At 35.0% G+C, this 22,132-nt stretch overlaps 4 protein-coding genes across 8 annotated transcripts in view; 2 read left to right on the forward strand and 2 right to left on the reverse strand.

The window, feature by feature from the left end:
- The window catches only part of LOC145938838 (pseudouridylate synthase RPUSD2), a 123,186-nt gene extending 112,497 nt beyond the window's left edge, over positions 1 to 10,689 (reverse strand). Inside the window, exons 1-2 of one of the 3 annotated variants that reach the window (XM_083042642.1) lie at positions 10,614 to 10,689; positions 5,768 to 6,027 (exon numbers count right to left, since the gene is read on the reverse strand). In XM_083042642.1, coding sequence (XP_082898768.1) covers positions 5,768 to 6,027; positions 10,614 to 10,659 — 306 coding nt within the window. In that variant the 5' untranslated portion in view covers positions 10,660 to 10,689. Of the gene's footprint in view, positions 1 to 5,767; positions 6,028 to 6,393; positions 6,428 to 7,096; positions 7,397 to 10,613 lie in introns of those variants that run through there. The other 2 variants (XM_083042640.1, XM_083042641.1) reach the window with 2 other exon arrangements.
- Nesd (SHC binding and spindle associated nessun dorma) lies at positions 7,560 to 9,821 on the reverse strand. Its single transcript, XM_083042645.1, has 4 exons — positions 8,693 to 9,821; positions 8,406 to 8,610; positions 8,041 to 8,310; positions 7,560 to 7,965 (listed from the first exon to the last, which is right to left on the reverse strand). Exons 1-4 carry the CDS (start codon positions 9,610 to 9,612, stop codon positions 7,684 to 7,686), a joined length of 1,677 nt encoding a protein of 558 aa, XP_082898771.1. The 5' UTR covers positions 9,613 to 9,821; the 3' UTR covers positions 7,560 to 7,683.
- Positions 10,690 to 11,743: 1,054 nt separating the features above from the next.
- On the forward strand, positions 11,744 to 16,399 carry Unc-45 (unc-45 myosin chaperone). 3 transcript variants are annotated; one of them, XM_083042232.1, is made up of 5 exons: positions 11,744 to 11,830; positions 12,579 to 13,015; positions 13,253 to 13,582; positions 13,747 to 14,187; positions 14,411 to 16,399. In XM_083042232.1, exons 2-5 carry the CDS (start codon positions 12,596 to 12,598, stop codon positions 16,037 to 16,039), a joined length of 2,820 nt encoding a protein of 939 aa, XP_082898358.1. In that variant the 5' UTR covers positions 11,744 to 11,830; positions 12,579 to 12,595; the 3' UTR covers positions 16,040 to 16,399. The 3 variants fall into 3 exon arrangements, with proteins under 3 accessions (XP_082898358.1, XP_082898357.1, XP_082898359.1); XM_083042231.1 differs by lacking the exon at positions 11,744 to 11,830 and adding an exon at positions 11,837 to 12,246; XM_083042233.1 differs by lacking the exon at positions 11,744 to 11,830 and adding an exon at positions 11,837 to 12,140.
- An 846-nt stretch (positions 16,400 to 17,245) lies between these two features.
- On the forward strand, positions 17,246 to 22,108 carry LOC145939066 (N(G),N(G)-dimethylarginine dimethylaminohydrolase 1). Its single transcript, XM_083043123.1, has 6 exons — positions 17,246 to 17,427; positions 17,493 to 17,808; positions 18,055 to 18,157; positions 18,252 to 18,349; positions 19,978 to 20,073; positions 20,295 to 22,108. Exons 2-6 carry the CDS (start codon positions 17,551 to 17,553, stop codon positions 20,547 to 20,549), a joined length of 810 nt encoding a protein of 269 aa, XP_082899249.1. The 5' UTR covers positions 17,246 to 17,427; positions 17,493 to 17,550; the 3' UTR covers positions 20,550 to 22,108.
- The last annotated feature ends 24 nt before the right edge of the window (positions 22,109 to 22,132 follow it).

The raw sequence follows: 22,132 nt of genomic DNA on the forward strand, positions 1-22,132 counted from the left end.
ATTTATCGTAGCGGAAAGACATTCGAAAAATTTCGCGCGAATGTTGCGCGAACGCGAAAAATTATGCACCGCGTAACCAGTTCGGCAAGATTAATCATTCATAATCTCGAGCCGGTTATTATCGCACGCGGGACGCGAGTGAGAAGCGAATAGATAGAATGAAAATACCTCAAAGAGACGAGAGATCGCGGAGTTCATCTTTTCTCTCTTCATCGAAAATTTTATTCGAGCGGAAAAAAAAAGTTGAATCAATAATGCGTTAATATATGATAATAGAGTTACTCTGACGTGTATTTATTTCGCTATGGATTATCGAGGGCACGCGTATAGAAATATACTGTGATTTACGATCGGATAGTTGAGCGGCAATGCGCAAACTCGAGGTATGATATTTCATAGCTACTAAGCGATACTCTCAAAGCCACGCGCACACGAGGCGAGTTAATTTAATTTTAAAAGCAAACTAAATCAAGGCGACATACCTATCGTCGCGGGCTGATTGATATAGAGAAGACGAAACACAACGATGCGCCGTGTGTAAGTATTAACAGACAGCTGCCTATACGCGCGTCAAACTCTTCGGGTTTTATTCGATTCGCGCAAACTATTCTTAAAGGAATTACTTCGATCATTTCTATCTCACGTGACGAGTCCGTGTCTAATATTTCTAAAAAAAAATCAGAATTTTCCATTTTCATTTGTTTGTGATCTAACATCGTTATGAGACAAGATAAAGATATCTTCGTGAGAAGAAACCCAATTAAAAATCGATTTGACAAATGTTGTTCGGAGACGCTCGAGAAATTAAACTCCAGTTAAAACCTAATAAAGCCAATGATTCGCGTGTTTAAATTACTGAAAGCTCGACAAATCTCTCGCAGACGTGTGTTACAGCTTCGATTGTTTTATCATCGAATGCGTCGCGCTCGCGGCTGGTAATTTTAACTTTCGGTACAGGCGGAAGAGAGAAACGGATAGGATTCGTCTGATGGGGCTTATCAAAATTTGAATGGGACACGTGTCGTCGTTATCCGGCGAACAGTTCGAGTAAAAATAGGAGGGATGTATATTTAGTGACTGACTTTTCTGGCAAATAAGTGATATGATCCAGAGCTTCGATAGTCATGTCATTAATGAACGATTCGTGCAGCAAAATGAGCGACTGTCGCTCTCCTTTCCTTGTCTCCTTCCCACCCAAAACACGCGCATTATATGAGTTTTGGCAGCATCGCGTCGCGTCGTATTACCATTTTAATCGGTCCGTTTGGAAAATCTCCATACGTTGTTTGACGGTATATAGAATTATGATCTCTGGTGGTGGTTGGCGCGACGTAGATCAGGAAACGACGGCGAACGAGGACGTTTCTCCCGGGGAGAGAAGTCCATTATCTCTCTCATAACATACGTTGACATAAGTATACAAAGATTAAAAGCAACCCCTGCTTAAAGAGCAACTCTCGAGCAAGAATCGACGCTCGCGCGACGACAATAACATGTCAAGTAAATGTATTATGTGCTGTTCTGTATATTTATGTAATTACTCTGTAATAACTTTTATTATCGTTTATTCAATAATGAAAAATTGTTCAAATTCACGTAATCTCTCACCGTGATGTATAAAAAGGAAACCTATATAATATCGCGAAACAAAATATAAATTTTCAAAGAAGCATATACATACACTTGTGATAAATGGAACAAGATGACGATAATTGATTAAAATAATGTATTTTAACTTTCGCAATAACTTTATAATAAATTTCAGATGCACGTGTAGACGTGTGACACGTTTCTTTACAACAATTAAAGAAATTTGTGATACGTTCTTTCGTCGGAATTTATATAATTTATTATATAAATTTAATTAATCTTCTCTTCCTCTATCGAATAAAACTATATCGTCAAATCCATAAAACACATTGATTGTTTTACTGCAGCATTTTTAAAAACTCAACGCATATCATTTTCGCGGCGGTATGATAAGTCATGTCAAACGCGAACATAACAAACAAACATGTTGTTGCACACGAGCAGTGAAGAAACTGCTTTGGAAATCAAATTCAAAGGAATCGTATTGCGCAAAGTAAACCAAATATACTATATGTAAACGTACATGTAAATTATCTAAAATAAAAATAATAACATTTTAAATTAACGAATTATTTATTCTTTTTATCATTTTTTATTATTTTTAAAGTAAAAAAATAAAATAATATATTACGAAAACAATTTTTTAAAATTATTTTACGTTATGTCAGAAAGAAAAAAAAGAAACTTAAATGAATTATTTTAGAATAATTGTTAATTTAGATTTTCTGAAAACTAATTTATGCGTAAAATAAAATAAAATAAATAAAATATACAAAGTACAACTTATATATAGAATATAGAATAAATATCGCGCTAAGAGTGCATAAATCAGGATGCAAAAAGTTAAATTTAATAGTTTAATTATAAAAGTAGAACGTTTCGGTTTTATTTCGAGTCTTTTGCAACTATATGTGTATGCGTTAAAATTTACATAAAATTAGAACATTAATGTCAAAGTGAGATACCTAGTCCCAAATACCTTAAAAGTTAGGCAATTACGAGAAACGAGAATTGCGTATATCATTTCTTATGCGTAACTTTATAAGGTATTTCAAAGTATAAGGTATCTCACTTTAACATTAATGCTCTAATTTCATATGAATTTACTGAAGATGGCTCGAAAGGGGGCCGAAACGTTCTATTCGTATAATTAAATTATATTAAATATATCAAATTTTTGCACAGTAATTTTTATTAACCCATTCTATGAAATAGAATAAATAAAAAGATTATTTCATATTATTGTACAAATGTATATGTATATATAAATGTATATAAATGTAAATGATTTATAGAATGATATATAGAAAAATGATATAAATGTATAAAATTAGTTCACTTAAAAAGAAAATTCGATTCAATAATAATAGCATCAGATAATTCTATGTCAATCAATTATTTTTATATATAATAATGATTATAATATTTTATATAATTTATGCGCGCTTCTTTATAATCACTTTAAAATAATTTCGAATGCAGTATATAATACTAGCAGGTCTTTCGTTATACTCTTATGATTTTTTTCGCCGCTGCGGCGGAAAGAACCGCTCGTGTGCGTAAAGTCTAATGAGAAAATTTAAAGAGCTGTTAAAGGGAGGGAAAAAGGAAGAAAAGGAACAGTACACATTTCACGTTCGGCGCAGAGAGAGCGACGAGAAACAGCCGAGAGCAGTAACTCGTAATACGTCCCGCCGATGCTTTTGACCGACACACACACACACACATCTAACGATACGCGTTCGCGCACACACGTGAGGTGTTATTTGCAGCCGTGTGGCACAACCATTCTGGTCCTCTCTCGAGTGATTGATCGTTTTCACCGTTATACATCTCTTTCCGTCTTTCATTTTCCATTTCAACGTTTTACCCCTCTCTCCCCCCGTCGAGACCCCGCGTCGTAATTTCACCTCGTTCCTCAACGCTCTTACAATTATCCACTCTTACCTCTCTTGTCACTTCTATACATACACGCGTTAATTAGATATTAATTATTTTCTATGTTTTAACGTCAACGGGTAATGTCAGAGTTTGTACCTCGTAAGGGGTGTTCGTTATTAAAGTCAACAATTATATAGTCTTACAAAAGCGAAATCTTCAACGTTAATTTCAACGTTTCGTTAATCACGATTTTAATTCAACGTTAATTCAACGCGCGAGGCTGTTAGCGCGACCAACCCTTTTCCCGCATAATTTTCCTGAATATTCTTGAACAGTTTAGCACGCACACACACATACACTCTCACCTGCACGACTATTCTTATCGGACTTGTACTCACTTCCCACGCGCGCGAACCGACCACTATCTCGAATGGTTATTTCTGTTTTTTCGCACAACTCGCAACTCGGGCGGGATATTTTCGGAAATAACAGCACATTGCGACACATTGTATGCGTTCAGCTGCAACATTTTATCTTGGCGCTATCGGGCGCTATATACGACACGATGGTGCTCGCGAGCAACACGCGACCAAGTGCCGAGAGATACACTATGTGGATATATTCTATAGGTATCCCTCGTGCACGGCATGTGTACGATCGTGACCCGGCGGAAGCATTATGCATTATGCACGAATCGTTCATAATCGACAATGTAACGAAATGATTTATAAGATCCTCGCCCCCCCCCCCTTCGAGAAAATCCCTGAGCGAATGTTACTCGAGCGACCTGTTAGCAACATGCATATTTTAACGCTGAAATGTACGAAATTAACCACCGTAATATATTTTATTTATATAAAATATAAACTTCAATGTATATATATATGCTATATCCGTTTCGGAAAGCGGAGCTAAACGGATAATTCACGATAATTTTACTACGTTACATGACAATTTAATCATTTGTATATCGCTGTTGTACAAACAGAAAGAGCAATTTATCGCGGTGATAATTGAGTCATGATTTAGCGTTCCGTACTGGAGACATATTTCAAAAACGAGCGATTAGTGTGTGTGTGTGTGTGTGTGTGTGAGAAAGATGGAGGTAGCTTTGAATAATATATTTTGTCAAAGGTCTCCCCGAGAACGAGAGACGTTCTCGCACACAGAGCGAAAAGCAATCAGGTATTAAAGCGTTTGCATCGCACGGTATCGGACTTTACTGCATCGAAAAAAAAAAAAAAAAAAAGAAGAAGAAGGGAGAGGAGAGAGAACGCACGAGTGTCCCTTGCGACTGAAAGAAAAATGTGGAGCGGAATAATTTAATTCGCCGCCATGTGATCGACCGTAAAGTCGTGCTTTAAAAATCGTCCCCCCGTACTTTTATCGTTCCTCGTTTTGTAACGGCGGCCCAACATCGATCCGAAGCCAGTCTGCAAGGCTTCTCGACAGCCTTACGACAATCACCAGCACACATCGCACACGTAGGCCATTATTTGCTAAATATGTTATAGCATCATGCGACTCTTCGCACCTCTCTCTCGTGTAACTTTTACGTCATGCACAGCATGTCAGTGCATACATTAAAGATAAACGTGTAGAAAATTCAATTAATATGCACGATTTAGCTGTGTTAAGGATTTAATTATCTCGAATTAAAAGGCAAATGTTTTTGATTAAATTAAGAAATCCCATCAGCGTTCCTAATAGTTGCTCGAGATCACTTAAAATTCTGCCTATTCGAACAAATTAATTTCTAATTTCGCTATTAGCACATCGGAAAAGTACGCCTCAATTTATAATTTATTTTTGTAATATGAAAAAGAAAATAAAAGTGCAATGCCGATTTATAAAGTGTTGCATCAAATACTTCGATGTTAGTTCGGGAATTAGCGAACGGCCAGATAATTAAATCCAAATGCGCTCTTGTGCCGATGAGAGAAACGAATTAATACGGTATTCATTAGCCGACAAATTAAAACGGTAGATTCCGGCTCGTTTGAGAATTTTGCCGTTTAATTACTCGCGTATTGCCATGCGGAAACTCTATCTCCACATGTGCCGAAAAATAAATTATATATATATCGATATTTCAATGTATTTCGAAATATGAGAAAACAAAATGCACACATAATTTTTTAACGAAAATACTACTTAATTGGGAAACGGGCAAGTGCGATAGCGATATAAAAAAACATATACATTGACGGATTCGATCTCGCCGTCTCTCTCTTTTATCTGGTTTGCGACAAGCGGTCGCAATAGAAAGCGATAAAAATCGAGATGAGGTACTCACTTCTTCGTCGGACGGCGGCTCCTCGTAATCCGACAGCGTATTTTTGAAGACGAAGATGCAGTCGGACGGGTCGAGGTGACGAGCGTTTCCGAATTGCGTTTGTCCATCGGCGGTCTGAGTCGGCGTGGTTGTCTCCACCATGTCGTTAGATGTGTCCGACACGATTGCGCGCGTACACTCGGTCTTAATAATCGCGTTTACACGATCGTTCGCGATCTCGACTCGTCGAAGCAGCAATTCAGGTACACGATTGCGGGAAACTGAAAAGAAACGAAAAACATTTTTACGATTTCTTTTCCGAAATCTTTTATTCTTTGAATATTTTCAGTGTGATACATGTTAGAATATTTTTACTCTATTTAAGGGTCAGGTATCTTTAAATGAAATGACGAATTTTTTTATATTTATTATTCATTAATATATATTATTTATAAAATATCTTTATTTTCTTATAACATAGAATAGAAATCAATAAATCTGTAATCTCTACTCAAACGAAATGTGTTAAAAAACGGAAATGAAGAATGGTAGGATTATTGAAGAGTCGAGATGGTAAAAAACGCTAATCCTGTAACGGACGTGAATGTTTTAAAACGCCGAATATGTTGGCGTATATATGTACATACAAGATACGGGATTCGTCATTCCTGGGTTATATCGTCCCCGGCGGAATGCCTTTACATCATGAATATGCATCGCCGTCCGTGCACCACGCGATACATCACATATACTACTGTCAACGGCAGTTCTCCCTCCCCCCTCGACCCCTTTAACTCCTAGCTACTCTCCCTCGCGATTAATCATTGCGCCTCAATATCAAAGCGTGAAGTCCACCGCGCCGTTTTATCTCGCTCGACGACGGAATACGCGATTAATCATTTCGACGCGGGACGAACCAGACGGAATCGCCGCGAGCTCTCGATCGATGGGGATGATGAGACCCCGGGACAAGCTCGCGCGAATGACGTTTCATTCATACGTGACGAGCGCACGTGTCCGACCACATGGTCTATGCGAGAAGGAATGATGGGGGGTGGGGAAAAAAGGAAGAACGATACTCGTATGATATCGTTTTATACGACACGAGCCGACCAGAATCAGAAAATTATAACATCTATAATGAATCGCGTCCTACTTACGCACGTTTATACGCACACGACCCTTTTTTTCCCTCGAGTAGATTCGAAGATGCAACACGCGCATGCGATGAGAAACGCGCGTCGACGATCACCGGTTAAGTTAGGTTAGGTTCGCGCGACCTCGTAATCGGGACGATTCGCGGATCTGACGATTGAAATTTTGCTCCTGATCGAATGAAGGATTACTTACGTTGATCGATGAGAAGCGAGCGATTCGACAGCTTGCGAATTAGATGATTGTGGAAGAGCTCGGAACACCCTCGAATTGTCGCGAGGTTATGTCTCCAAACGAACAGACGGAAACGCGTTAATGCGGATGTAATACGCACCCCGTGACAGACGTAACAAGCTGATACTTTTCTAATCGATATTAGCAATCTCTGAATTGTCATATCAACGTGCGAGAAAACCCGATATACCTCAACGCGCCCGAAAACCCCAACACTGATATGAAGCAACGCGGACTCTCGAGTCGACGAATCGTAACGACTGCGCCATCTGATGTGAAAATGTTAATAGTAAATAGTAACAGTGTTTATACAGAGCCTGATATTATCGACATCGATATATTATTTTTACATTCCAGGAAAAAAATTTTTTAATTTTTTAAATAAAATTATCTTTGACAAAGTCTACAAGCAAAATGTAATTATTTATTCCTAAAACACAATGCAACTTCTTTTATAATCAAATATATTTTCGCGAAAAATAGAAAGTATAAAATGCATTCTTATAAAAATATACATTGAGAGATCAAATAATAACAACCCTCCATTGTTAAGAGTGTCCTTCCGGAGAATCATTTCCTACTATTTCTCTGTTCTCAGAATCGACACGTGCAAAAGATGGAAAGATTTTTGATTTTAATATGACTTTTCCTCTCTCATCATTGGGAAATTTACATTCGCTTAAAATTATTTTTTGAAGAAATGTGTCAGCCGATTCACTTCCTATTTCTATGGTTTTCGAATTGGTTACTTTCTCAGTTTCCATCACTATGGTATGTTTAATATTTTCAAAGGAACAATTGGTGGCGCTAAACATGGCATTATCACTGAGCTGAAAAAAAAAAAAAAAACATTTATATACATATATTCCAAGAGCAAGATTTGAGATTGCGTAATGTGACTTTACCCGTATGCCCTCGTAACAATCTTCAAAACGACATTTATTCATGACAACTTCCCCAGTCGCGTAAATAATCGCAACAGTTCCTAATCCTTGGAAAACTGTATTCTCAAATACTAGCTTTGCACCTGGCATAACAACTGTGCCCCATTTGATATTACTTGGAATGTTAGAGACACGTATTCTACAATCAGTTACAATGACAGTACAATCTTTTCTGACAATTATGCCTGCTTCAAGTGTTCCCAAATCGATACAGATATTTTTCAACAAGACCTGTGTTAAGTTTTACAGTAGATTAAGTATAAAAAAAAATTGTAAATTGAAATAATAGAAAAATCTCCGAATGTACTATATTAACATATATATACCTCAGTGCCAGAAAAATCAAATAAAGCTGACGACACATCTGACTCGATTGGACAGAGGATAGTATTTTCCATATTACAAAGTCCTATAATTTTTCCTCCTTTTTGTAATTCATTATGATGCTTGACGGAATGATGCCCTTCACCTAATAGAACAGTATCATCTTTCTCAATTGTGTCCAAAGCATCGTCGAGACATCCTGAAATTCTAAAATACACAAGTTATAATATACAAGTTATAATTTCATTTACTTCTTTTAAAAGAGGCTTGAAAAAAAATTGAAACATACTTAATTGATGCATCTTCAGGTAACATTGTTTGAACTTTAATAGAAAGTTCCTGTAATTGTTTCACAATACCACCGAGCCACACAAAGTAGTATATATTTTCTTCATTCTTGCAATCATTGCGCTTTTCTTTTTTATTAAAGTATTGATTATGTCCAAGTAACTTTCTCAGTGAAGGATTTTCTAAAAGGTCCATTTCTGCTTTAATTTGCTGAAGTCGAAAATGTAACTTCATCAATTCGCATGCTTCCTTTACTAACTCTTTGGGTATTTCTTCTTCTTGTAAATCTTCAGGCAATAAAGCCTCATATTTTAAAATCTTGTTCTTTACTTCTTTTGCCTCTTTAATTAATGATTTGATAATGTCACATGTTTCTTCATTAATAACTTTATTTTTCATATCGTAATACACCCTAAGCCTCGAGTCCAAGTGTTGTTTTACCCAAATAGTATCGTCATCCTCATCTTCATCCCATGGCATCCATAAATAATTATAGAAAAACCGAAATCGATCCACGCAATGTGCAGTGCCTTCTATATCCAAGGTTTTATTTTTCTGACTGATGGTGGGAAACAATTCCATCAATGGTACATCGTGTGTTTCAGGCAGATGAATGTCGTCGTCTAGAACAGCTTCAATTTTCACAATGGCATTCAACTTGGGAAAATCCATTCCCAACACCTTCACGAGGACTATCACTGGATAGGGAATGTTATAATACTCGCACGTGGAACGGGATATTTTCCATAATGCTTCCCAACCAGCCTTCTCCATAACCGTTTCCAGGTCGTAAGCCCATTCCGCACGGATATTCGGGGGCATCACTCTTCTCGGCTCGGACAGGATGCACTTATATTCATACAATCTTTCGTCGAAACTTTTGTTAAAAATATATATGTCCATGTACTCATCATCGCACATCTTTCTTCGTGAACTTTTTAATAAGCACGTGCAAACGCAAAATTTCAACCAACGCACTTTTTCTTTCCAAACAAAAATGTTATTTAAATTTTTTAACGCAACTTTTAAACATGATTAGAGAAAGGCGACACCAAGGAGATATATTGTGTAAAAATAAAGCTTTCGTTGTTTGTGTAAATATGGGGCCCAATATAATGCCCAATAGGCCCGGAGATAATTGCAAACGCTGACGTGATCGATCGTCGATAATTAAAATTATTATAATAAAATGCACATAAATTGCACTAAATATTAATTAATATTTCATTATATTTCAATAATATTAAATCATTTTTGTGTGTGTATCACAATTTTAGTTATAAATTATCTTTTAAAAGCCTCTAAAAAATACAACTTTTTTAAGTACAGTATTTTTAATAAATTTTTAATATAAATTTTTTTTTATAGAAAAAATATAAAAATTATAATGAAACAAAAGTTTTTCTATACGGTCCTTTTAATAATAAATATAAAATATCTTTTTTTTATCATATATATAATATATTGCTGTAAAATGAGAAAAATAGCGACTAGAAAATGGCGGCGCTTATTTCTCTACAGCTTTAAAATATTATTGCAAGAGTATATAATTATTCATACAATATTAATTACAGAACAGCGATATGTGTAGACATATATACATATACCTATACACATTGCATATATCTGGCGATGATTCGATGAACGTTCATTGGCCCTTTAACGCACTTCGACAAGAAGGAGATGACATGAATTGAAAATGCGACGAGAGTTTTAACCGATTCCGAGCACACAGGCACAAATACCGAAATCGCAATATTAACAATAATTCTACTTAACCATGAACCACTCCGACACTTTACGAGAGATATATTATCGCGCCCCAGGTTCACTTTTTAAAGCTCGCCTCGGACGATTCGCGACAAAATTCGAGACAGAATTCTATTTATAAGTTTATATGCTGCATATTTTAATGTACATACCTGTGCATCCTGATATGTATACCTTGTCGTCGACGACTCTGTGCATGCATGGAGAGCGAGTTTACTTGTTCGAACGTATCTTCTATATTACACGACACGTAAAATTAGAAGGACAGCAATTCTGTGGCAAATTTTGTCGAGAATTACTGTCTAAAAGGAATTTTTTCACGCGATAACGATTACGAGAAACACAACGGACTCACGCGCGTTCCGGGTTTCGTTTACGACCGTTTGCTCCGTTCGAGAATCGCAATTTGCCACACTATCGATATATCGATATATCGATGATACCTCGATAACATCGAGACAGCGAATCGCGGGACGTTAAGGTGCCTTTTCATGCTGACGCTCGACGCTCATTTTTAGCGGCAAAAGACGTCACGTGACCAAAATTGACGAATTGGTATCTTTATTTTTGGTCACGTGACGTCTTTTGCCGCTAAAAATGAGCGTCGAGCGTCAGCATGAAAAGGCACCTTAATTGGATTCTGCTCGCTTTACTTGCACTTGTCGCACTTGGTTCAGAAACAGTCTTATAGGCCCGATTGCACCAACGTCATTTTGGTTTTAAGCGAGACTTAAATATATGTTTGTCTTTATTTATTTAGAAAAAAAGATCAAGATAGATACATATTTAAGTCTCACTTAAAGCTAAAATGATGTTGGTGCAATCGGGCCTTATTAGGATCCGTACGATAATTTTGGTATCGTACGTAAATTTACGATAATTTGAGAAAATTATAGAATTTTTCAGCTGACAACACAAATTGACATATGGCTCCTGTACACAGGACGCGGTAAAGCTTGTTGCGCGGCAAGAAGCGACGTGGTGGCCAATCGAAAGTTGAATTCAACTTTTTTCGCGCGGCGGAAGTTATTTCCGAAATAGCAAACATTTCATATTCACACACACATATATGTATGTGTATGAATTTAAAGAATAAATAAAATATAAATAAATAAAAATTTTTAAGAATAAAGATTTTTTTCCAGCGTCTAATATTGATAACGAACTTATTTGCGATTATCTCTAATATATAAGAAATAATATATAAATGATTATTTTATTAATATTTTTAAATATACGATAATTTTAGTTCAAATACGATAATTTGGCGCCACGCATACGATAAGCGCCCTCTCGGGACCTGGGAACGCTGTTCAGAAATGCCCTTGGATAGACAAAGAAAAGTGCAATAAACAGACTTATTTTTAAGGTTGGATATAAATATTTTTGTAAACATATTAGGAGATGACAGATATAGCGAGATATTACATAAAATATAGAAACATGTGTCGCTATAAGTCGACGTGGCGTCGAACTCGAATTTTCGATCGGCAATACAATTAAATTCGCCGGCAGACCGGAAGCCCCATTCGGTCTATCTTTAACCTAATGCTCCCATTTATATATGATGTCGAAGGCATTTTGCCAAAAATAAACTTTCACGAATGTGTCATGGCATCTAGATAATTCTACAGCGTCTATAATATAAGCGGCGCTAACTCTAGTGTCATTCTGAGCATGTGAGCTGAATTGCAAAGTTATACTTTAAATTTTAAATCATCTCAAAGTGAATCGCACACTTCTGTGCACTTAGAAATTTGTTCTTCCTCAATTTTTTTACGAAAGGTAAAATATTTTAAATCAGAATCTTCAGCACATTCAGTGTGTCTGTTGCTTCTTAAGAAAAATATATAATTTTTATAAAAAAGATTGTTGCAACATGTATTGATGTTGTAATTTATGTGTACAGACTTTTCAATGTTACTCTAGAAATTGTATTGTTATTTTTATATTTGCTATTATTATTTAACTATATATTTGATCCACTAACATTTTATTCATCTCTTTTATATATATTTTTCGTAAAACAATATATATTATATACTATCTTATTATAAGTACATAAGAAAATCTTTTCATATTCAAATATTTAATACAATATATATTTTATGTTATAGAGGTATCTTGTTACATCATGGCAAAACCAGATCTGACAGCACAAGAATGGAAGGAGAAAGGTAACGAGGAGTTTAACAAAAGCAACTGGTCAGAGGCTTTAGAGTGCTATACAAATGCACTGAAATTAGTAAAAGAAGATAATGCTGAGAAAGCAGTATACTATAAAAATCGAGCTGCTGCATATTTAAAATTACTTGATTATGAAAATGTGATCAAGGACTGTGATGATACATTAAAGATATGTGCTAATGATCCCAAAGCCTTGTTTCGTAGATGTCAGGCACTTGAAGCATTAGAGAGATTCGAGGAAGCGTATCGAGATGCGAAAAATATAATTTTATCTGACCCCAATAATAAAGCTATTCAGCCTATAGCAGCACGTTTACATGCAGTTGTGCAAGAACGACTTAAGGAAATGTCACGTGTTACTACTAAAGTAAATATATATATTATTTTTTCAGTTAATATAATAGTCAATTAGAATACATTTGAATAATTTTGCAACACATGTTTCATCTAATTAGTAAGAATTTTGATTTAGCCAATATATATGTAATATAATTTAAGCTTTCTATTAGTTTTATGGCATTTTTATTCAATATTTCTTTAATATATATCTATAAGAAAAAATTATGTTACATAAATATAATTTGTTTATATTTGATTTTATTAGGTGACACAAATGCTAGACCTAGCCTTTGACATAAACGCAGATAAAGAAAAACGTGAAACTGCTATGAATAATCTACTTGTGCTTGCACGTGAGAGGGCTGGTGCAGAAGAGATTTTCAAACAAAAAGGTGTATCTAAAATAACAAAGTGTATAAAAGTTGAAAAGAACGAGGAAGTAATTTGCAATGCAATCCGGATTATAGCCGAATTATGTAAAAATAATATTAGTCGAACTGAGTCTACTGTAAAAGATATCGGCTTGCCTTGGTTATTGGAAATGATGAACAGTAAACTTACAGAGAGAGTCAACGTGTCTCAGTACTGTTTACAGGTGATTACACTAATTAAACATTTATTATTATTGTACACACAGAGACAGGAATGCCTTAACATATGAATTTATGTATGTATTGAAGCTTTTTTCATATATGAATTCATGTATTAAAGCATTCTTATGTGTATATGAGTGAAAATTTATCTTATCTTTTTTTTCAGACTATATTGAACACTTATAGTGGTATGGACAATAAACCTGATTCAAAACCTGACAAGAGTTTGTGCGAAATGCATAAGAAAGAAATAGATACAATTCTATCGTGCTTATTATACAGCATAACGAATAGAACTATAACAGGTCTTACGAGAGATGCAATAATAGAACTTATTATGCGTAACATTCATTATACTGCATTAGACTGGGCTGAACGATTGGTCGAACTTCGCGGTTTGCAAAGATTGATGGAAGTGGCCAGCGAAATGGAGGAATACAAATATGAATCCTCGATAGACATTACACCTTCCACACGGACTATAACCAGTGTATGCTTGGCTAGAATATATGAGAACATGTATTATGACGCTGCTAAGGAACGATTTAGAAATGCTATTGATGAATTTATTAAAGATAAATTACTTACACCTGATATAGAATCCAAGGTATGCAGTTTGTAACATTGTATTCTGTAAATTTTCTGTAAATATTTAAATTATAGAATATCTTCGCAATTTTCAAATTAAAATCCTATTAATTAGATTATCAAAGATTTTCTATTTTTAATCGTTAAGTACTCGAAAGCGATAGCTATCTCGATATTTCTAAAAAAAATTATGTATTCTATTTTGTGTCTTGTGCAAAAATTCATTATTAATTGTTTTACAGGTCCGCATAGTAGTTGCGATAACGACTTTATTGCTGGGTCCGCTAGATGTTGGAAATGCAATTGTGGCTAAAGAAGGAATTCTGGAAATGATCCTCGTTATGGCAGGGACGGATGATCTATTGCAGCAGAAAGTCGCTTGCGAATGTATCGTTGCCGTCGCATCCAAAAAAGACAAGGCCACCGCAATTATAAATCAAGGTATAAATATATTGAAGAAGCTATATCAATCTAAGGATGACTCAATCCGCGTTCGAGCATTAGTGGGGTTGTGCAAGTTGGGAAGTTCGGGAGGTACAGATGCGACTATTAGGCCATTTGCGGAGGGATCAACGAAAAAATTAGCCGAAGCCTGCAGACGATTCTTGATCAATCCCAAGAAGGAGAAGGATATGAGAAAATGGGCTATAGAAGGTCTATCGTATCTCACTTTCGACGCCGAAGTCAAGGAGAAATTAGTAGAAGATCAACAGGCCATTCAAGCTATGATCGAGGTCGCCAAAACTGGCGATCAGTCGGTTCTCTATGGCGTCGTAACAACGTTGGTAAACTTGTGCAACGCTTACGACAAGCAAGAGCTCATACCCGAAATGATTGAGTTAGCAAAATTCGCAAAACATCATATTCCCGAGGAACACGAGCTAGATGACGTCGACTTTGTGAATAAGAGATTGTGCGTGTTAGCCAAAGCTGGTGTAACCAGCGCTCTAGTCAGCCTTGCTAAAACGGACAGCCAGAATTGCAAGGAGTTGATAGCGCGCGTTTTTAACGCAATATGCAGTCAACAGGAAGTGAGAGGAATAATCGTTCAACAGGGTGGTGCAAAGGCATTATTACCATTAGCATTGGACAATACAGACAAGGGAAAGAAGCAAGCTGCGCAAGCTCTGGCTCGTTTGGGGATCACGATAAATCCTGAGGTCGCGTTTCCCGGTCAGAGAATAATGGAGGTCGTACGACCATTCATAAATCTCCTGAATCCAGAGTGTTCTGCTCTCGAGAATTTTGAAAGTCTAATGGCTCTGTGCAATCTAGCTGGCGTCAATGACAGCGTGCGGAAACGTATACTGAAGGAGGGAGGATTCCAGAAGATCGAGACCTATATGTACGAGGAGCACGACATGCTGAGACGCGCGTCCACGCAAGTTATAAATAATTTGGTGATGTGCGAAGAAACAATCCTATATTACGAGCAAGAAAACGACCGAGTTAAGTATCTCGTGATTCTGTGCGAAGAGGAAGATCAAGATACCAGTATTGCAGCGGCTGGAACTCTGGCGATGCTAACGTCAGCTAGCAAAAAGGCTTGCGAAAAGATCTTTGATTCGCAAAGTTGGCTGGACTCTCTACGCTTCTTACTCGCTAATCCAAACTGCGATATACAACATAGAGGTGTCGTAATAGTGCTGAACATGATAGGAAGCACGAAGGACGTTGCTGCGAAACTTATCGAAACGGATATAATGGAAATACTGATGGCTTTGAGTAAAAATGATAACGTGCAAAATGAAAAAATCAGAACATTGGCATCCACTGCTTTGGATGCTGCCGCTGAATGGAAATTGATCAAGAAAAATGTTGAAGAGAACGAATCGTCAGAAAGCACTAGTAATATTGAACATATCGATTAAGCAAATCAGATATGAACATGTTGACATTAATTCGAATCTAAATGTAACATATGTATGCTTTAGTCAAGTCAAGCGACATTTGTGTTTAATGTTGAAGATATATGATTTATAATATATGATATGCAATCAAAGATTTTATATTAAAAGAAGATTTTAACTAACATCAAAATAAAACTGGGTGTCTAATAAAAAAATAATTACATAAGTTATTATACAATGTGAGAGAGAATTACTGTACATATATAAAATACATATTAAAAATTGTGTATCAAGATTTATAGAACATTTTTCACGAAGAAAAGAATATTTCTAAAATATTATAAAAATATGTGTTCAATAAAAAAATAAATATGTATTAAATATTTTAAATTTAAATCACAATTCTAATTCGATCGTAAACTTGAGAAATTATTGCAAAATATTTTTTTCTATAGAGAAACAAAATATAAATATACAATCGAGTTATTTTATTCTATTAAAAAATAAATAATTAATTTTATTTTCTAGATTTATCATATACATTTCAATTAGTATATAATGTATAATTGATAATTTTTTTAGAGCATATGATATATGTATAATTTGTTATAGAGAATTATAATGGATTATGTGTACAGGTTCTTTTATGAATTTATCAATTTTACTTATTTGTTATTGTATAATCTAATATTCCACAAAATGATTCAAATGATTCAAATGATTAAAAAATTCACGTGCCATAACAGTAGGAAGGAGGAATAAAAACACGGCCCACAGACGTAATAAAATACGTAGATGGAACATCAGCCACCGATATGCACGCGCGTTCGACTTTAACCTTCAAGTGGCGCTGCGTCACATGGTCGCGCGGCGGTCGGAATTCGGCGGCGCGGAGTGGGGGTGAGTGGTGGGGGGATGCGCGCGCGGCGCACGGCGCACCCCCCACCACTCACCCCCACTCCGCGCCGCCGAATTCCGACCGCCGCGCGACCATGTGACGCAGCGCCACTTGAAGGTTAAAGTCGAACGCGCGCGCATATCGACACGCGCTCTCTCCCTCTCGCCGTAAGCTAATCGACGAATCACAGTCGAGCATTCTCTAAAGTCCCTAGAACATATGGAGGCTAATCGCGGAATTTTCCAGCGCAACTTTGCGTAGAGAGTTTTCCTTCGTTGTCTTCTTCATCTTTATGGCGTATCGTAAGGGTGCATTTTCACTTGACGCTGTGACGCTGGATTTCAGCGCCAAGCATCAATAAAAACAAATTGACGTTAGCGTCTGTTGACGCTGGCGTGAAAACAGCCTAGCGTCCAAGTTACAACTATGACAAGCGTCTCGTTCTTCGTTCTCTGAAAGCTGAACAAATCAAGCTTTTTCTTCTTGACGCTAGCGTCACAAATCAGATCACGTGAGTCAGTTAGACGCTAGCGACAAATTGATAGTGAAATCGCACCCTGAAACGTCAAATTTCAGCCGTGCGTCCTTTTTCCGCGCGTTTGCTCGTCGGCGAGAATAATACACCTGTACGAGCATGCCGCTGCACCGATATACGCACGCGATCCTATGCAGGATCCCGTTGTCGCTGCGCACGCGGGGCGAGGTGACATTGGACGAAGCTAGGACGCAGCACCTAGCCTTGGCGCAGCTCCTACGCGAGCTCGACATCGACGTCGTCGAGATGCCGCCCGACGAAAACTCGCCGCTCTGCGTCTTCGTCGAGGACATCGCCGTCGTCTGCAACGGCATCGCCCTGATCGCCCGGCCGAGCGAGCCGTCACGTCTCAAAGAGGTATACTTGATCATTCGTATCCTCTATTCAACTCTATTGAGATTCTAATTGAAACTCCGTTAATTGAAGGATTAATAATGGGTGATTGTGAGTGTCGCAAAAATTTTAAAATATAAATTTAGAGAGTTTATATAAATGATAATTATGACAAATTTGTATTGTGTTGTTAGTAATAATATCGATTAGATAAAGTTGACTTGATTAATGTTCTTATGTAAATTGTAACTATTTTTATCCTTTCTTCAGCTTGACACGATTAGAGCTGTTTTGAAGAAAGAATTAGAGATACCGCTCATAGAAATAAGTGACAAGAATGCTCGCTTGGATGGAGGAGATGTCCTTTTCACTGGTAACTTTTACATTTTATATTAAATATATGATTATATTAATACTTATATAATGTATAAATATAATGTATATAATGTATAAATGTCTTATTGCAGGTAGAGAATTTTTCGTTGGGCTTTCTCACTTTACAAACGAAGCGGGAGCACGAGCAGTTGCTGCAGCATTTCCAGAGTATCCATGTGTACCTATCAAGGTTAGTGCAATACTATTTCATAAATCTTACAAATTAATACATTTTTATTACGCGATATGCGGAAACTATTAATATTTTGTTTTATTTATTATCACATAAAACAATCAAATTGATTATACTTACATAAAACGATTACAAATTAATTATAATTACATATTACAATCACAAATTTTTCCCATAATTTACTAAATGCATGTATCAATATGTCATTAGATTGTCTTGAACATTGAATTGTCAGTCAATGTTAGAGTCATGACATGTACTCAGTGTATGTATCACTTTGTGCATAAAAATGGTTACTTTAGATGTGCATAAAAAATTGAAACAAAAAATATTTTATCTGTAAATCTTTTATATTTACATTTTTTCATGCAGTATTAATTTACAAAATTCATCAAATCTTCAGTTTATTACTTCATAATATAATTCCTGTGTCCATTTTTGAAAGCATTTACATCTTACATTTTACATATGTGTATGAAGTATTTCATGTGATTATTATAAACTGCTTCAGAAATGGAATCAGTACTGAAATGAAGCATTTATTATCATTATCAACTCGTTTTCCTCTTTGTCTCTCAGTACTAGATTTATTCTTGAAGTAGATTCTACTTGGAGTGAAACATCCTGTATATATCAACAATATGTAGACGCATGTTTCAATCTATTTGTATTAACAACAATTTTATGTGTCTATATATATATTATATGTTTTGTTTATAGAACGTATAATAATATCTGCCTTTTAGATTTGCTTTGAATTTCGAGAATTTCGAGAATATCATATTCACTCATCTACTTTTCTAATGTTCGTTTAAGGTGGGTGATGGTGGTGAAGAGGTGATAGTGGAGAGTCTTACCTCAGCCCCTCTTCAGGTTTGGGTGCACTAAACTGTGACTCTCTCTCTTAATATTTCATTAATTATAAAAAATAAAAGAAAGTAAATAATTTCACAAGCTAGAAACGCAAACTTGCACTTATTTTGAAGAATATTCTTTTTGTCTATAATTATTTCAGAATTTTATAAATGCTTTGGGAATAAGACAGGTTACACAAGTTCTAGCTTAGCACTTGAGCTGTGCACTTGAACGATATCGCAAACTTATTCACTCACCTTAGCATGCATACAATTTCATTTAATTTTAAATGAAATATTTAAGGGCGTTTCTCATTTTCTTTCAATCATTGTACAAATGTCATGTAATGGAATATAAGTCTAGTGTATGCAATTTTTATACACTTGTATTTTTTTTTACACAAAACACTGTGCATAATTTGCTGACACTTTAAGAATCATTGTATTACAATATGATGCATTAAGAAAATCATATCATAATATATAAACATTTTTATATACGTATAAAATAGTTAGAATAAGTTTAATAAAAAATGGCATTAAAATAAAAAAAAATTTAATTTATGAAATAATTTATAGTTATCGCTTATAAAACTGAATATAATAATAATTTTAAATTTATTTACAAATGATATTGACAATGCTTAAGAATATGTGATATGTGAAATATGGTAAAATGATTATACATTGATTATGCAATGCATTACTTGTTTAATGATTATCTTCCATCATAATTTTTGAGATAGTAACTCATGGTGATTTTCTATTTAGGTGACTGAATCCAAACGCTTGAAATCGCTGGTTACTATGGCTGGTCCAGATGTTATATGTGTAGGAGCTGGAAAGGAATCTCAAGAAGTTCTCAAGGTAGTCTTTATATAAAATATAACAAATTATTTTGCACGGGAAAGTTGTTGTACAACTTTTAAATTTATATAACAAATATTATACTCCTACAAATTTGGAACAAAGTTCTTTCTAAAGCTAGTCATTTCAGTTTATAAAATGAAATTATAAAAATTATGATTTATAAATTTATAAATGATATTGAAATTATAATTCTTATATCTCTCTGATACAAAATGCAGAGAATCGAACGTGAGGCAACGTACAGTTACCAAACATTGACCGTGCCAGAGGACGTAGCTGCCAATGTGCTTTACGTGAATGGTACGCTCATTCATCGATCGGAAGTCGAGATCCCGCAATCGAGTAAGGTCTTCGCCGAGAAGGTAGAGTTCCCGACTAGATCGCTGCGTTTGTCCGAATTGGCAAAGGTTAGTTCCGGGTTGTCCTCTTGTTGTTTATTGGTACGCAGACCGCGACATATTCGTAGCATTTAAACAAGAAGAGAAAATCAGATCTATTGCGCAATCAGATCTGTACCCTAATCGCAAGCTACACACGTGGAACGAAACGTCAAACCAAATACATGCTCTCTTCTTATCGAATCTGCGATACAATGCATACGATACAATGCATGACACACAATGATGATACATCATCCCAACATTCTGATTAGTATTTTTTAACTAATTTAAAAAGTTCTGTATCATTTTTAGTATTTCTTACGAGAAAGAGAAAGATTTAGTATTTGAAGAGGTTATTATATATATACATATACACACAACATATATATAATTTTTATAATTATATATTTAGAGAGTAGAGAAATGTAATATATATTCAGATTTTATATAAGTTATATTTTATATCTATACTTTTTGCAAAAAACTTTCTACACTTGCCATTTATTTAAACTTTTTGTTTTATACACATAATTTTTATTTTTGACTGCAGCTACAGATCTTTATACTATAGATAATTTCATAAGAATTTTTATTCTATTAATTTATTTCATAGTTTTTTCTTCTACGGTTATTCTAAAGGCCGTGGCACATAAAAAAACGTAAGCAGTAAGACTTAAAACTTAAGTGAATCGACCAATCACGGTCGAGCAGTAAGGAAGCTATTTTGAAACTTAAACATCTCTGCGAATTCCGTATGGATGAAATTCTTAAGTCTTAAGTCTTACCGCTTACGTTTTTTTATGTGCCACGGTCTTAAAAGATATACTATAATACATTTACATCTTATAGTCCTCGATATGAATACAAATATGGCACACACATACCATAATATGGCACAAATTCAATTTTATATATAAAGATGAGGGGTTGGAATATTGATTTTTATTACAGTACAGAATTGAATCAAAGTTACTGATAGATAATTTATAATATGAAAAATTTACATATTAGGAAAGAAATAAATCGTAATTAAATCGTAAATTATCAGTATTCTGACTCCTGCACATCCGCAACTAGTCTGAAACGTGTTCACATTAAAACCATTCAAATAAATATATATCTATCACCATAATAATATAAAAGCATGATAGTTGTTATGGTGGAATTACGTTATATATTAAAGTTACATAATTAAAAGTTTAAACACAGAAATCGATATATAAAATTTCTGTTTAAAATTTAATACACATTTGAGACACTACGTAACATGCTTGAACCATCCTTAGATTGCGATATCGCCGTATCGTAATAGTTAAAAAAATATAAAATAGAATCTCACAAACCTTAACACTATACGTTTACTACGACAAGTTATAGCATTTTGTACAACAATAATGAGATTAGGTAATCTTGTATACGTATATAATACTTTTACCATTTGTGTACGTGTTGTGCACTGTTTAAAAAAAAAAAAATATTAGCATTTATTTTTTTATATTATTTTTCATGATAAAATATATAGTGCTTTTATAACATTATATCAAGATTATAAAATCTTTTAATTTAGTCATTATATAGTATTTACAGAAATTTATTATAATTCTGTTCTGTATTATATATAAAGATTGTCAAAGACATATATATATATAAGTTTACATATATAGATCTATATAGAA

Source organism: Prenolepis imparis, unplaced genomic scaffold, assembly GCF_030444845.1.
Source record: "Prenolepis imparis isolate NDT839.2.m4 unplaced genomic scaffold, iyPreImpa1.0 SCAF_7, whole genome shotgun sequence".
NCBI lineage: Eukaryota > Metazoa > Arthropoda > Insecta > Hymenoptera > Formicidae > Prenolepis > Prenolepis imparis.